The sequence below is a fragment of the Balaenoptera ricei genome, chromosome 11, assembly GCF_028023285.1.
Source record: "Balaenoptera ricei isolate mBalRic1 chromosome 11, mBalRic1.hap2, whole genome shotgun sequence".
Classification (NCBI taxonomy): Eukaryota; Metazoa; Chordata; class Mammalia; order Artiodactyla; family Balaenopteridae; genus Balaenoptera; species Balaenoptera ricei.
The window spans coordinates 42425667-42440874 of record NC_082649.1 but is presented as its reverse complement, the minus strand read 5'-3'; the positions used below and the strand labels follow the sequence as shown (position 1 = coordinate 42440874).

At 37.6% G+C, this 15208-nt stretch overlaps 1 protein-coding gene across 11 annotated transcripts in view; it reads right to left on the bottom strand.

Moving 5' to 3' along the window:
- Positions 1-15208, bottom strand: part of MLIP (muscular LMNA interacting protein) — a 282530-nt gene that overhangs the window by 12013 nt on the left and 255309 nt on the right. For 9 of the 11 annotated variants that reach the window (XM_059938984.1, XM_059938990.1, XM_059938987.1 and 6 more), the window contains one exon: positions 676-729. The exons of the other annotated variants lie outside the window; for them this stretch is intronic. In XM_059938984.1, the coding sequence (XP_059794967.1) occupies positions 676-729 (54 nt within the window). The remainder of the gene's footprint in view (positions 1-675; positions 730-15208) is intronic. 11 annotated transcript variants of the gene reach the window in all.

Genomic DNA, 15208 nt, shown 5'->3' with positions numbered 1-15208 from the left:
GTCCTTTAAAAAGCATTTTTTTCCCCACATTTACCACTTTGAAGGGATATAGAAGAAGAAAACATTGTTCAATTATCTTGCTCTTAACACAAAATTTAATTTTTTTTACAAAACTTTTTCTTGTCTCTTTGGCATAGCATTTATAAAAATAAAAAGGTTTTTTGCATTTATTTTTATCTGTCAGCTCAAAATGTGGAAGTGGTTAAACATTTGCATGAAATTCAGAGGTATGTTTGAGATGGCACACTCTGGCCTGTATGCTACCCGCCATATGCAAAATTCCCTGGGGGATGGGAAACTGAGCTACCATGAGGTCCTGAGACCTCTGACTCAGAAGACACATATAAGTATTATTGGATATCCATTGACCCTCTAGAAAAAGAAGACAACAGTGGTTTCACATATGAATCCAAAGAGAAAATCATGAAGACAGAAGAGATAGAAGTTAGTTTGTGACCAAGGTGCTACACACATGGGGACCTCTAGTACCACTTCCACATTGAGAAGCAGCAAGAATTTACTCATGTGACTATCAGAGTAGGCCAGGTCATTCTTTCTTTTTTTTAAAAAAAACTGATTTTATTAATATTTTTTTAAAACAAGATTGGCTTATTTCTACAACCTAATATCACATGGAAACAGATAACCAGATCTCCAATTGTATCTTCCATTTACCTCTTCGGAATCAAGAGTTTCGTGTTCCGGAATAGCCATCATTGGATGACTCAACTTCACAGAAAAGACGCCCAGGAAGTGAACAGGGATAGAAGTAAGGAGAGATAAATGTTTAAATTTCATTTAAGTTGACAGTTAAATGATGATGTAAGTATATTATTGCTGATCATATTCTACCAATGTAAACATTAAGATTTGATTGTTATTAAAAACAAAGGAAGATACTCTTAACATAGAAAAAAATTTTAGCAGATGGTGAATCCTTGGAGCCTAAGACCACATCTTATTTATCTCTGTGTCCCACATAAGCTCTAACAGTGTTTGGCACACAGCATAGACAGTTATTAAATGTTTATTGAATGAATGAATTGTTAAAACACACTGGCAGTTATCAGAGAGAGGAAACAAAGTTAAATTTATGTTGCCACTCTCACAATAGCTCTCAAACCGAAAAGCTCCGAAGCAAAGGAGACAAATCATGCTTAGACCTGCAATGCAGATGCATCTGTAGATAGTGAATGCTTAGTGAAATGTAAAACATTGTGCATTATTGTGAACATTAAGAATCTCAAAACACAAGGACTTCATAAACATTGTAATCTTACCAGATGACACTATTATCATGCAGTTTACAACACAGTGACACTTTAACAGAGGGAGGTTCTTTTGTATATAGGAATTTTTATTATTGCATGGGTCTTCTGAGCACTATACATACACTTAAACCTATTCAGACAGAAGAAAAGTCATAGATATGCAAGCAAAAGAGACAGAATGAGGGACACAGACAAGGAGAAAACAATCATTTATAATAAATCTGCTTACCCCCTTTATTTTTTAACCATCTCTCCTCACTCCAACATTAGAGTAACCACAATACCTGATTTACTTGGAGTATTCCCAGTTTCTACAATTATCCTGGGCAAATTCGGGCTGTGGAAATAATTGGCCCCCTTTTACTCTCAACCTGGTCCTGATTTGATCAATAAATCATCGGATCAGTGATCAGCCCCTGATGCTCCAGGGCGATTCAGGGGGTCCCAGCAATGCACCCTTGGCCCTAGGAGGACATCACCAGAGGCTGCTGGGGAGGCCAAGGAGGTCCCATCTCACTTTCCCTCTGTTCCAGCTGATTTTCAAGAAAGGAGCCTGCTTTTATTTACAGCTACAGCTTCATTAAATGCCAACCATTAAACTGTGTCCCAACTATGAAATTCTCTGAGTGTCATAACATCAGGGATCCCAGCTTCCTGAGACCATTACTTTAAGTAGAAGCATGATCTGTCCCCAAGCCAACTAGAGATCCAAATAGTTTTCCAAAAATCAACTGAAAGCACCTACTTTCTCCTGTTCATCAGGGTCCCTTGAGATTGTAAACCTGGCTTAGGATCAGATGCTATGTACCCCTTCAAACTTCAGACCAAGACAATTGGTCCTAGAGACAGCAAAATCTTTAGCATACCTAGGCTAAATGGTATGATAATTCTATGAATCATTGAAGTTTGTACCATGACAAATCCCCATTCTCCTAGTCTCCTAAAATAGAGTAGGATAAACATCCTAAAATTTGAAAATGTTGTTGCGCCAATAAAATATTCAACTGAGATTGGAAAAACAATTGAGTAATTACATGATGTCTATTTTACATTCTATCCCATCTTTCCAATACAGGTATTCATTCATTTAAATCCATTTTATTCTAATCTTGAATTTTAAAAACTATGTATTAACTACCCTAACCAACAAAAGAGAACAGCAAATGACTGATCCTAATTAATTGGTAATCCCCAAATCATTTATATTTGGCTTTGGAATGCTTTCCTCTGTTTATGATCTTGGGTCCCAATAGGTTTGCTTTCTTATTATCCTCAAGGTGACCAAAAACATTACATAAAATGTGCTACTGTTAATGGAGTTAGTCATAGTAATTTATTGTGTACCCACATGATAAATTCGTTATATGTATTTGTTTATTTAGTGTTGACAGCAACCTAGTGAGGTGAGCGCTAATTTTACCCTGATTCACAAATGAGGAAACAAAAGCCCCAAGAGGCAGGATAACTTCTTCGAGGTCCAGAGCTCGTAAGTGGCAGAGTCATGATTGGAATCCAGAGTGACAGTCTCTGGACACTGTTCTTTCAAAGCAGTAGGAAGGGGTAACATGTCACTGGAAGACGGGAGCGGGGAGACAGAGGGAGGGAGTGGTGTGTGCGCCATTTTGCAAAAGGGAAAGCTGTGCGCTAAAGGCAAGAGTGTCAGAGTCAGAAGCAGTTTGGAGTGGTTGGTGTAGCTGGTGTCTCCATTCAGGAGACACAGACAATGAAGCTCATATGTCAGACGAGGAGTCTAGGATTCATTCTCTAGGCAGTGAGAAACCACTGAATCTCCAAGCAAGAAGGGGACACGTGCGATCAGACTTTCATGTCAAATAATGTCACCCTGGCTGATGTGCAGAATATGGATGGGGGAGGGGGGTTGGAAGATATGTAAGTAATCAGAGAGACAGAGGATAAAGAAGAAGGTCTAAATGAAAGTGTTGCCTTAGAGAATAGAATCAATTCAAGTTTTCCTGGGCGACTCTAGGCCCCCCTACTCTCTAGGGTGAGTGAAGGAGCGTCAGGCAGACACATTGATATTTTGTTGATTAGGGAAGAAAAACTATGAAATGTTCCAGAGGAATACTGTTGAAGTTGGTACGTGTGCAGAATGCAGAGGTTTTGTAAAACATGAGGTCTGGAGATGTCACATGGGGAGAACAAATATGGCGGGAACATCCTCTCACAGTCAGAATGAGAATGATGACACTAAAACGTTGAAATAAATTCCATATAGATGGGTGGCTTGTTATCCAGAGTCAGGGGATACAGGAAGACAGAGAGAGTCCTCCAAGCCTGTTACTTGGTGGTGAGTGTTCTAGAGGACAAATTACTATTTTGTCTCAAAAAAAAAAAAAAAAAAAAAAACCCTGAAAAGTTACGAATTTTATCATCAGACCATTATTCAACATAGATGGATCAATGAAATGGAAATCTTGAGTGAAATGAGACAAAACATCCTTTCATCCTGGATGGAAACTCCAGTCCCAGATATCGTATAACATTCATCAGAAAACTCCAGTCCCAGATATTGTATAATATTCATCAGACCTTTGCTCACTCACCACTGTGGGCTAATCAACAAGCCGTATTTGAATGAAATCTTCGGTTGAGTTTTATTACATTCTTTATCACAGCTGCCACCACACAAATATAAAGCCTTGTGGAGTGTTTGTTACCAGTGCGGGGCTTTCTCATAAATGTCACTGCATCTCCAGAGCTAACTTCTCTGACAAAGATAAAATTACCTCCAACCAACTGGAGAGAACCCTACAACTAGAAAAAAAGAAAATATGCCGAATGTGGTGAAATCAATTAAGTCTTAATCTACCCGAGGAATGGCATTCAGAGCTGTAACTTTGCGAAACAGCTCTCCCTCCTGTGCAAAGATGAAGTAGATTTTCTTGCCTGCCAAAATTGATGAAGTGTTACAAGAAACGTTCCCATTTTTAAATCACTGAGGGTGCTACACCTGCTATTCAGAATTCACTCCTCGGGATTGCTTTATAGCTGAACCACATCCTCTTGTAAACCTCCTTTGCTCCATGTGTCTTCAGGAAGCTGTTCCCCCTACTCTGTCTCCCACTGAGGTTTGTGAACCACTCAAGCTAGAGTGTAACCTTCTTAAGAACATCTCTCAGAAATAGATGTGACAATTACTGCAGCGATACCTACATAAAGCACTGTGTTTCCTGAGTACAGTATTGTCATCGTGAGACTGTGAGCCACTGCACATCATGTACATTCGATGCTATTCACTTTTAGGTCAATTGTACCTGGCACAGGGACCACTCAGCACAGGAGACACAGAATGTGTATTGAATAAATAAATTAATAATGAAAGAGAGAAGGAATGAAATAGAGAAAAGAGAAATCTGCATTAGTGAAGACTTAGAATTGTTTACTGCATTCCCCAAAGTCTCTTCATTGGTAAGAAATTTTGCAAACTAGAGACGTTTCAACCAGCACTATGGCACATGTGTGTTCTGTTTAAGTCCCTCATGATTCTTCTGCTTAAAGTCAGACAGAGGAAGACAAATACCATATGATATCCCTTATATGTGGAATCTAAAAAAGTGATATAAATGAACTTATATATGAAACAGAAACAGACCCACAGACATAGAAAACAAACTTATGGTTACCAAAGAGGAAAGGGGGGAGGATAAATTGGGAATTTGGGATTAACAGATACACACTACGCTATATAAAATAGATAAACAACAAGGACCTACTGTATAGCACAGGGGACTATATTCAATATCTTTTAATAGCCTATAATGGAAAAGAATCTGAAAAAGAATATATATATATATATATATATATATATATATATATATATATATATGTATGTATGTATAACTGAATCACTTTGCTGCACACCTGAAACTAACACATTGTATATTAATTATACTTTAATTTTAAAAAAAGAAAAAATAATAAATAAAAAGAGCTGAATTTAGTTGTCAGTGTTTGAGTCCACAGATTCTACTTGCAGGCTTGTGTCTCTTTCTCTTGAACTGCTCAAGGGTCCTGCAACCCTAGGCCTGCAATCGTCTTGATATGCACATGGCTGCCCCTGTTAGATGAAGCTAATCTCCAGGTCAACACAGTGCCCACCACTCCCAGTAAGGGAGGTCAAGGGTCAGAAGTCACCTATGATCATACATAAACGTCTGGTTTACTTCACTCACCTAGGGGATCTGCCTGGCCAAACAAAACACTTGAGTTTTTAATCCCTGATTTACAGCACATCCCAGCCCATAGGAAGCACCTGGAGAGTCCCGTAAATTTCAGATTCTGACGCAGCCGGTCTGGGGAGGGTCCTGAGCATCTGCATTTCTAATGGGTCTCAGCTGAGATCAACAATACCATAAATTGAGGAGCGAGACCACAGCCCAGATTTTTGTATGAACTGATGGAATTGATGTTTTTCAAATATTTATTTATTCACAACTGAAATTAGCTGTATTCAAAATGTCCTCATCAATTGAGTTACACTGTGCTTGTGTAATTAAATACTTTACCACAGCGCTTTTTTATTGAGTACGTGCTCATGTACCAGACACTTTACTGGATGTTAGAGATATGACAGCGAGCGAACAGGCATCCTCCCTGCTCTTGGAGACCGCAGTGCAGCGGGAGAGGAAGATATTAACTATATAATCAGGAATATACAGAAACAAACACAATATAATGTGTTCTGAAGGACAAGTTCAGAGTGCTAGGAGGGTTCATCACAGACAAGTCAGACCTGGTCTAGAAATAGGAAGGAATCTCTTCCCAAGAGGCTGAAATCTACAGGATAATTCTGTCATAGAGATAAGAGGGACACAGTTCATGTGGTGTAAGTAGCTGAAAAGAAGTTACTCACCGTTGGGCTGATGGGGAAATAAGGAGAAAATTCACAGTGAATGGACCAAACGAGTGAGAAAATCAGAAACCCAGGCTAGAAAATTACCGTGCAGGGATTTTGCCTGCATCAGCTCCACTACGGAAGTCAAGGAGTAAGCCCTTGAAAATGCTCATTAAATGAATCAAGGCTGTTTAATATGAATCCGTCTCATTGCCCAGGAAGACTGCAAGCTGATAGAGGACAGGGTCCATAATATGCTAGCACTAGTTGGTTTATTTTACTGCTCAAGATTCTATACCTGGTTGCAGCAACATGGATGGACCTAGAGATTATCATACTAAGTAAGCCAGAGACATATATCATATTATGTCACTTACATGTGGAATATAAAAAAAAAAAAATGATACAAATGAATTTATGTACAAAACAGAAATGGATCCACAGACATAGAAAACAAATTTATGGTTACCAAAGGGGAAAGGGGGTGGGAGAGGGATAAATTTGGAGTTTGGGATTTACATATCCACCTACTATATATAAAATAGATAAACAACAGGGACCTACTGTATAGCATAGGGAACTATACTCAATGTCTTGTAATAACTTATAAGGGAAAAGAATCTGAAAAAGAATATAGATATATATATATACACACACATATATATATAACTGAATCACTTTACTGTACACCTGAAACTAACACAACATTGTATTAAATCAATTATACTTTAATTTTAAAAGAAAGGAGATTAGACTATGTGCATTAAAAAAAAAAAAGATTCTATTCCTGGGACAAAACATGGGCAGTGCTCTGAGTTTGTCCTTAATGATGGCAGTTCATGATATGTGTTATGAGGACACACCTGCTTTCATGATGATCAGAAACATGCCACTCCTATCCATATGTCTTAAAGATTTCATCTGCATTAGCCTAGGATGTTTTTTTAAATTACAAAACAACTTCAGTAGCTTGAATATTTATTTTTAGAATTTAAAGGTACAGCATTTATTTTGGGTGATGCCCAAAGGTTTACACATTTGTCTATGTCACTAACTTACAATGTAAACTGGGAAAAACCACTTTGTCTCTGGACCTCAGTTTTCTCATTTTTTAATTCTGGGTGCTAACTAGGTGATTGCCAGTTCCTTCTGTCCTTGGATGAAGCAAAAATCTCTTCATTGATAAATGATGCTGTCTCTGAAAAAAAGAGTTCTTCCTTTTTGGAATCTCCTGCACTGAGCCACAGCTGAGGTAGAAGTTACACCTACAGGGAGGGTAAAAATGACCTCCCCATGGAATCTTACCTGGGATCCTTAATATCAGTTCTTAGCTGTGCCACTTGCTCCTTGTGTGAAGTTTTATAAACACTATGAAGTTTCACAGCATTCCTTTGTGTATTCCCTGAGTATTCTTAAATGCTGAGCTGGAATTTGGTACATGTTAATTGTTTTAAAAACCCACAGGCAACTCCCTGTTAAGTCCTGATCATTAATATCATTATATGGGTGTCTAAGGACCAGTTGAGTCTTATACCAGTAAGAAAACAGGAATTTTCTGCTCTGATCTTTGTAATAGGTCTTTTGAGATATGGCTGTAAATTCCCCAATTATACTATTTTTTATTCTTGGCCTTTTCTTTCCGCCCTAGGAGGCCCAGACTCGGGACACATTTGAATTCCCTCTTCCTCCAAAGACCACCTTCAAAAGGGCAGCAGGATGGAATTTTTCTTCTATGTGTTCATCCTGTTTTGAAGGCAAACACCACCTCCCCATGTTTACTCACATTTTTCATCTAAAGTTGCTTCTTTCTTAATTGAAAAATCGTAATCCCCTGGGGGATTAACCACCTCATTCACTTTCTTCATTGCACAGCTCCCGGGTTGGAATGGAAATGAAGCAAAATCTACCTTCTAACAACATTTTAGGACTCAAAATAAATTCCGGAACCTGAAGTTGGAATTGACAAGGAAGCATATTTGCTGTTCTCTTTCTTTCCTCTATCCTTTAAAGGCACAATTAGTTCCTTAGTACTACAGGCAAAACATCCTTTTCAGTTGTTCTCAGAATCTAGTACTAACTCTAGTACAATCATAAACCAAATGTCTCCTTCACAAAAGATGATGTTGGCAGAATTTTTCTCCCTCTGTTCTCTCTCTTCTATAGAACAGAAGGGGTATTAGCCATTTTATTCCAATGTGACGTAAAATCCCTGCCCTGCCTTAGCCCCACCCCAGCTATTCCTAATTTGTAACTAGTTGCAAGAAACTTACCCTAGAACCCAGGAGTATGTCAAGAGATGTCAACTGGTGTATCATAAAAATTTGGAAGTGTTTCTGAAGATAAAGAACAGGCATGACTGTGATGGGGTCAGTCTGTGCCCCCATCACCTCCAGAGACCCCGGACCAGACCCCACTCTGCTCTCCCCTAAAACGACACCCCCAGCAGCATCTTTGAGGGAGAGGATATGTGAATCGTTGGTAGGCAGATGAGCTGAGGACAGTAAGCCTACAGGTCAAGTGGAAGGCTGCCTCCTGCATGGTGTCTGCCAGTCCTGTCTCCCTGGACTTGGACCCTGTTCCTCCATCCCCACATCTCCCTCTGCATTATTCCAAGCCACATTTCAGGAATGATGTAAGCACATCCTAACACTCTTATCATGTCAGTTATACGCCTTTGAGCTTTCAGTACACGCATGTTCTCTGCCCCACCACCGGCCCCTGCCCCAACTATATTGTCCTGCCAGGCACTGCAACTTGGTCTTAGATGGCAGCCATTCCTGAGGGATTCCGACAGCCTTGCTTTCTGGAGCCTTGTTGTAATCTAAGATCTACCCTCTGGAGACTGTCTTCTTTGACTCCCTGCTATGTCCCTGCTAGAACCACATCCTAACAACAAGGTATCTCTTTATCCAAATTAAAAATCATGAAATAGGTGGGGTATTTACTGGTTGCTAAAAACCCATGGAAAAACTCTATGTTTACTTACGTTATGTTAGTAGGTTTCAGCCATTCCAAAGAGTGAGTGAGATCTTTTGAAAATCAGGGTAAAAATGCTACCAAATTTGTCTAAGATTTTTATCACCTAAAATTTGATGCACTGTTAAAATATCATATAAATACAGAAGCATAAAATATGTTCTCAGTCATACAGGGCCTGAGAATATTTGCCAAATAAAGACCCACCTTAAAACTTTCTTGGATCAAGGACTCAAATAAGAAGATAAATAAACACAGAAGGAGGCAGCAAGAAATATAGGAAGGTAAGGTAATAAAACACCCTGAGCAAGTGTATCATTGCCATAAAAAAAAGCCACAAAAAGCTATGGAAAAGAAAGAGAGAAATTATAACCATAAAATCCCAGAAATAAAAATCTAGAATTGGACAATATCAACATGATGAAAGATAATAGAAGGGACCAAATGAACTTGTCTTCCTGGGAGAAAACATAGATATTGACAGGGGTGTATAAAAGTGAATATGAGCCCTAAGCTAAGGGCAATCATAACAACAAAATAGGATGAATAAATTCTATGCTAATAAACTCATATCTCTTGGATAGAAAACTGGAAAGAAGAGATAAGAAATTATAGTAATGGAAAATGTAAAATGATATGGCAGAATTAATGTCATGTAATAAGATAATCTCAGACACGAAGAGAAGTCTCTTGTGATAAAATAAAAAATCAAGATGGGAGAATATATGCTCAATAAGAGACACACACAAACAAGAAGTCATATAAAAATTGAAAAAAAGGAGGAAAAGATACATCTGTCCAATATGAGCCAAAATAAAACTAAAATGCAGCCTTATTATCTTTAAAATGGAATTCAAGAAAAAAATTTATAAGGGACCAAAAATAATTATATACCGGTAAAAAAAAAATCACTGAACAGGAAGATGTGACCATCATAAACATGCATTCCTAATAACATAGTCCCAAAGTTTTAAGATGTCCCAATGATTGAGCTGTAATTTTTTGAGGAGTGATCTTACACATCGTTTGAATGTCTCAAGAACTAAGGAAGTATTTCAGCGTCCAATGGGAGCTAAGTGAACACTTTAAACAACCTGAGGAAAGGTCCAATCCCACTGTGATATCCTTCTTGTGCAAAAGAGATTTCTATTTGATTCACAGGACATATGGACCATATGGCTTATATGAGGACAAATGGGTATCATTATTTGATGGCCGTTAATCAAGTGTCTAGTTGTACTTGGTCAGTCACACATGGGTAAACTTCAACAAATTTAGCAATCGGAAACAATTTTATGGTCATATTTTAGTAATAGAAGTAAAACAGTAGTCACATTAAGCAAAAGGAAGCAACATAGGAAAATTTTGCCCTGAAGTTTCAAAATAAGAGACTCCTTAACTATGTAAATGCCACATATCACATATGGCTTTTGTTGCATGGAGTAAGTAGAAAGGTAAAAGAAATTAAAGCAATGAGACCAACAATTAGGTTGAACTATGTGAAACTGATAAAACTGATGTTTTCCTACATCAAGAACTATTGAATAAGGCAATTTCATAGGGATCAACCTCATATAAAAGATAGTTGCTTATCTAACCTTCTTTTCATGTCATTCCTTTCCTTAAATATCTTTTAAGAAATACATATTTAAATATCTTTTAAATATATGTATGTATTTTGTATATATGTATGTGCCAAAGTGAGCACAAAATACATACATACAAAATACATATATTTTAAAGACTCACTTGCAAAGATAAATGCTTCCATTAGGGATTTCATTTATTTCAGAGCCTGCAGCTGCCTCCTTCTACAGACCATCGCCCTCAGCTGAGAAGAGCATCCCAACGCTGAGTTCCTTGACCCTGTACCCACACCGAGACCCACAGCTGATGATGACTGGTAAGGTGTATCCTTTGCAATTTATGCTCCAGAGCCCTCTCCCTGTGAATTAGGCAATGGCTAGCCTGTCTGAGATCACTCTTCCTCTTCTCCTTGCCTTTCCCAATCACGATGTACACCCTCCCTTACAGGACGTTTTTCTGGAGAGCCATGCCCTCAGCAAATCACAAATACCGGAAACCCTGTCTCAGGCTCAGCTTCTAAGGAACCTGGTCTAAGACACCAGGCAGTGGGGATGGGACAGGTGGCAGCTGAGTGCTGTGAAACACCAGGGGCTCATTTTTCCTTAGTGCCTCCATCTGAACAAGGCGCAAACAATGCCTACGAAACACAAGCATGGTCTATCAATTCTAAGGGGCCAGCATGTTATTTTACGAGAGCTTTAAAATGAATCTTTCTCCAAATATACTTTCCTTGTTAAAAATGCCATCCAGCCTGCATCCTACTGCACATCTCTTTCGAATTAGCAAATTCTTAATTTTTAAGGTGATTTTATTAAAAGCATTACAATGAAAACTTTCAGCTAGATGGCAATACATGAGCTTAGGGACAGATACATAAAAAAATGGATTGTTCTTCTTTCCTGGAAGAAATATACAAGTCAACTGCTTGTGATTATATTAAGTACATTTTTAAATGATAACTGACAATGAGATAACCCAAAACATGCCTGGTTTCAAATGCCAGCCTGTCATTAAGGCACCTATTGTGTTGAGATGTTCTTTTTGCCCTCTAGTGGAGAACCTAACAAAATATAATTAATACTTAATTTTTCAGAACTGCTTCTCTTAAAATACCTGCTCACTGGCATTCTTTTTTTTTTTAATGTTAAAAGTCCAATTAATTTGCATTTAGCCATTTTAAACAGAATGTTCTTCCTGAACATATACAAATTCATCCATTTAGAAAACAATTTGGCATAGGCCAACAGGGTTCAGGTTTTGGTTTCCTGAAAAATCTCAAACATTAAAAACCAATTTTGAGTTTATAGAGCTTCTTCTCCTATTCCACCCACCTCAAATGTTCTCTTCTAAAGCATCTTAATAGTTATCCAATTCCCATTAACGCCAAAAGTTGTCAGAGAAGTTTTAGAATTAGGAGCAAGGCAGTTTATCTCCATGATGATAGAAAATAAATTACCTTGGTTTATTTACACAGAAGGTTTTCTAATTATGTAGACAGAACACAAACAGACATTATTAATGAGGAGGATAAAAAGAGGTTTTACTTCCAAAAGTCAAGATGACTTTTTTCAATAAATGTGGCTACCTCAGTACATTTTTGTCAGAGTTTTAGATAAACAGTGGCTCTCTTAGCCACTAACTTTTGGAACTGTGGCTGCCAAAGAAGGTGGTTCACAATAAACCCAGGCTCTGGCAATCACTCACACCAGCCCTTGGGTGTGTCACTTGGCATCTTCAGTCTTCAGTTTCCTCATCTGGAAACTGAAGGAAGCCAGGTGGCCTCGGTGGTTACTTAGTTCCTGTCCTGATGTCTCCGTCCTGTCCTGTCATTTAACCAGAAGGAAGCCTGTGATTCCAGAGAGGAGATGTCCAACAGGGTGGTGATGCAGCTTCAGTGATAGATTTTTTTGGGGGAGGGTGGGCAGTTTCTTAAGAAAAATTAGTCAAGTACCAGCTTTTAAGCCCGTTCTGTGGAATCCTGTACACATTATTTACACTTTCTGAGCCTCAGTTTCTTCATATGTAAAATAAAGGGGATAAAACCTACTTTATGATTGTTTTGAAACTGAAATAAAATACTGTCTATAAAGGAAGTGGCCTGTGGTCTACTTTTTATAAATATCAATTCCTCTTGCACAAAATCTTGGGGATGCCTCATCTCACTCCCTGATTTCTTCTCACAAGTTCAGATGAGGCCAGTGAGGAAGAGCTGTCCAGCAGTCTTACTTCTTGCTAACTTTAAACCGTATTTCCCGATCCCAGTGGTTTCCTCAATACTCTGGCCTGCTTTCATTTTCTCAAGCTCATCCTATTCCTTTTCTTTCCTGCCTGGAAAACTTTACTCATGCTGTTCCCTCTGCCTGGATGCCCAGCCCGGCCCCAAACTTTGTTTCCTTCTAAACCTCAGATGAGACATCATTTCCTTACTAAGTCTTTCCCGATTCATCAGATGAGATCAGGACCTCTGTTCTATGCACTCATAACTACTTGTCTTCTGCATGGCAGGTGTCACAACGATCATTTATAATGATTTTTTTTTGCTTATTTGTTATTTCTGTTTTTCCCAAATAGAGAAGAGGTACCTGGCAAAGGCCCTTGCTTTCCAATGCATGACCGTCACAGACACAGCTCTTTGCAAACAAGGGGCACTCAATAAATCTTTGTGAAATGAATATAGTGTGCTTTGTCAACTGCCAGACTCCAGGGTTCCTAGACTTTGTGTTGAAATTGAAAAGTTGCAAGGTCTATGCTCTTTGTTATTGGTGGGGAATTAGGCTATTTGTTGGACAAGGATTCTGTAAACTTGAACCCAGTCACATAACTTAGTGTTCATTTTCTCTTTCTGAAGCTATGCCCAGTTATAAACTGCTTAGCTCAAAGGAGTGTTGCTTTATTCTTTATATATTTGTAGAAGATTTTTCACATCTTTAGATCTAAATATTTACAGCTTACATTAGAAAAGCAAGTTTTTATTTCAAAGCCCCTTCAGCCTTTGAACCAGTTGGTGAAAGTTAGAATTACTTTAGATTTTTCCCTTCTCCAGCTGAGTCATAATCTGCTTTAACTTGATTGATTTTGTTAAAATATCAAAAGAAACCTCAGAAAAGAAATCTCATGTCAGAGGAGCTACTAAAAAATTTAACTCATGTTGGAAATATGCCTTTAATATTAATATTTTAATTCATTTATTGAATTTCTATAGGTTCACAGGGTCAGTTCTCCAAGTAGCTATGAAATGATTGTACCAGTTAAGATATTCTCAATAATGGTAAAAATATAAACTTCACAAATGGATTAAATTTGAATATTAAGAAGTAGGAGATAAAAATAGGGGGAAAAGGAATGAGAAAAGTCAACATTAAAGGGTGAAATATCCAAAACGTTTAAAGAAAGGATGGTCATGACCTAGGAAGCAGGCTAAAGCCAATTTATGGAGAGACCTGTCCCTCTGACCATCCTGGATATAAAAGTTTCTTTCCTTCCTTGGCTTCCTACCTCATTCAAAGTCCGTGCACCTATGCCTTAATACTCTGTTATGTGAAAATGAAAGTCAGTAGGACCCAATTCCCCCAAAAATGTGACTGTCTATTACTATTGTTTGGGGTTTTTTTTCCCTCCTATTTCCGAAACTGCATACTTCTCATTCATAATACATTTTCTAGGTAGATTCCTCACTATTCTAATAGATGTCTCACCCTTGGCTTATTATAAGTGGAGTGATCCTTTATGTAGAAAAGACAAATAATGGATGGAATTGGGCTGAAAACACTACCATTTTGCTCACTGAACTCTCATTTTTTCATCACAGACAAGTTATATTTCCTTTTTATTCTTAATCTACAATCTCAAAAGCAGCTACTTGGAAAACAACCTAATAAAACAGATCAGTAAATAATCTGTTGACATATCATAAGGATAAAACACGTTTCAAGTAAAATACTTCATCTTTCTTAGCAAAAACATAATTCTAATATAAAAGATTGTTATATTTTAAAATCTCTTTTTATGTAAAAGGCACTTTAATTTCTTAAAAAGTAAATCATAAGAAAGTGCATGTTGGTAGCTGTGGTATTTTTTCAAAGAGAAATGACTTTTAATGATTGAAGTAGTGCACTGGAAAAAAGATATGTACCTCTGATTCAATAAGTCCAAGAATACTGGATGTATAAACACTTAACGCAATTGTAAATGCTACAAGCACATAGGGACAATTTTGTCTAAGAACTCAACCTTACATTTTACAACTTACTCTAATAAAAAAAAAGAAAGATCCTGTGACCTAAGTTAGTATATATACTATTTAACAGTTGTGTTTCCTTTTACTTACTAGGGGTTTTATGAGAAAAAAAAATCAATTATAATCAAAAACACTTATAAACATGTCAGTATAAACAGTTTTTCTTTGTAAAGTTATTTTTCATAATGAAGTTCATTTTTTGCTGAATCATTACAGAACTTAAAAAGCAGAAGAGGAAATTTTTGCTATCATGGAGGAAGCATAGACTTTTAAATGGAGTAA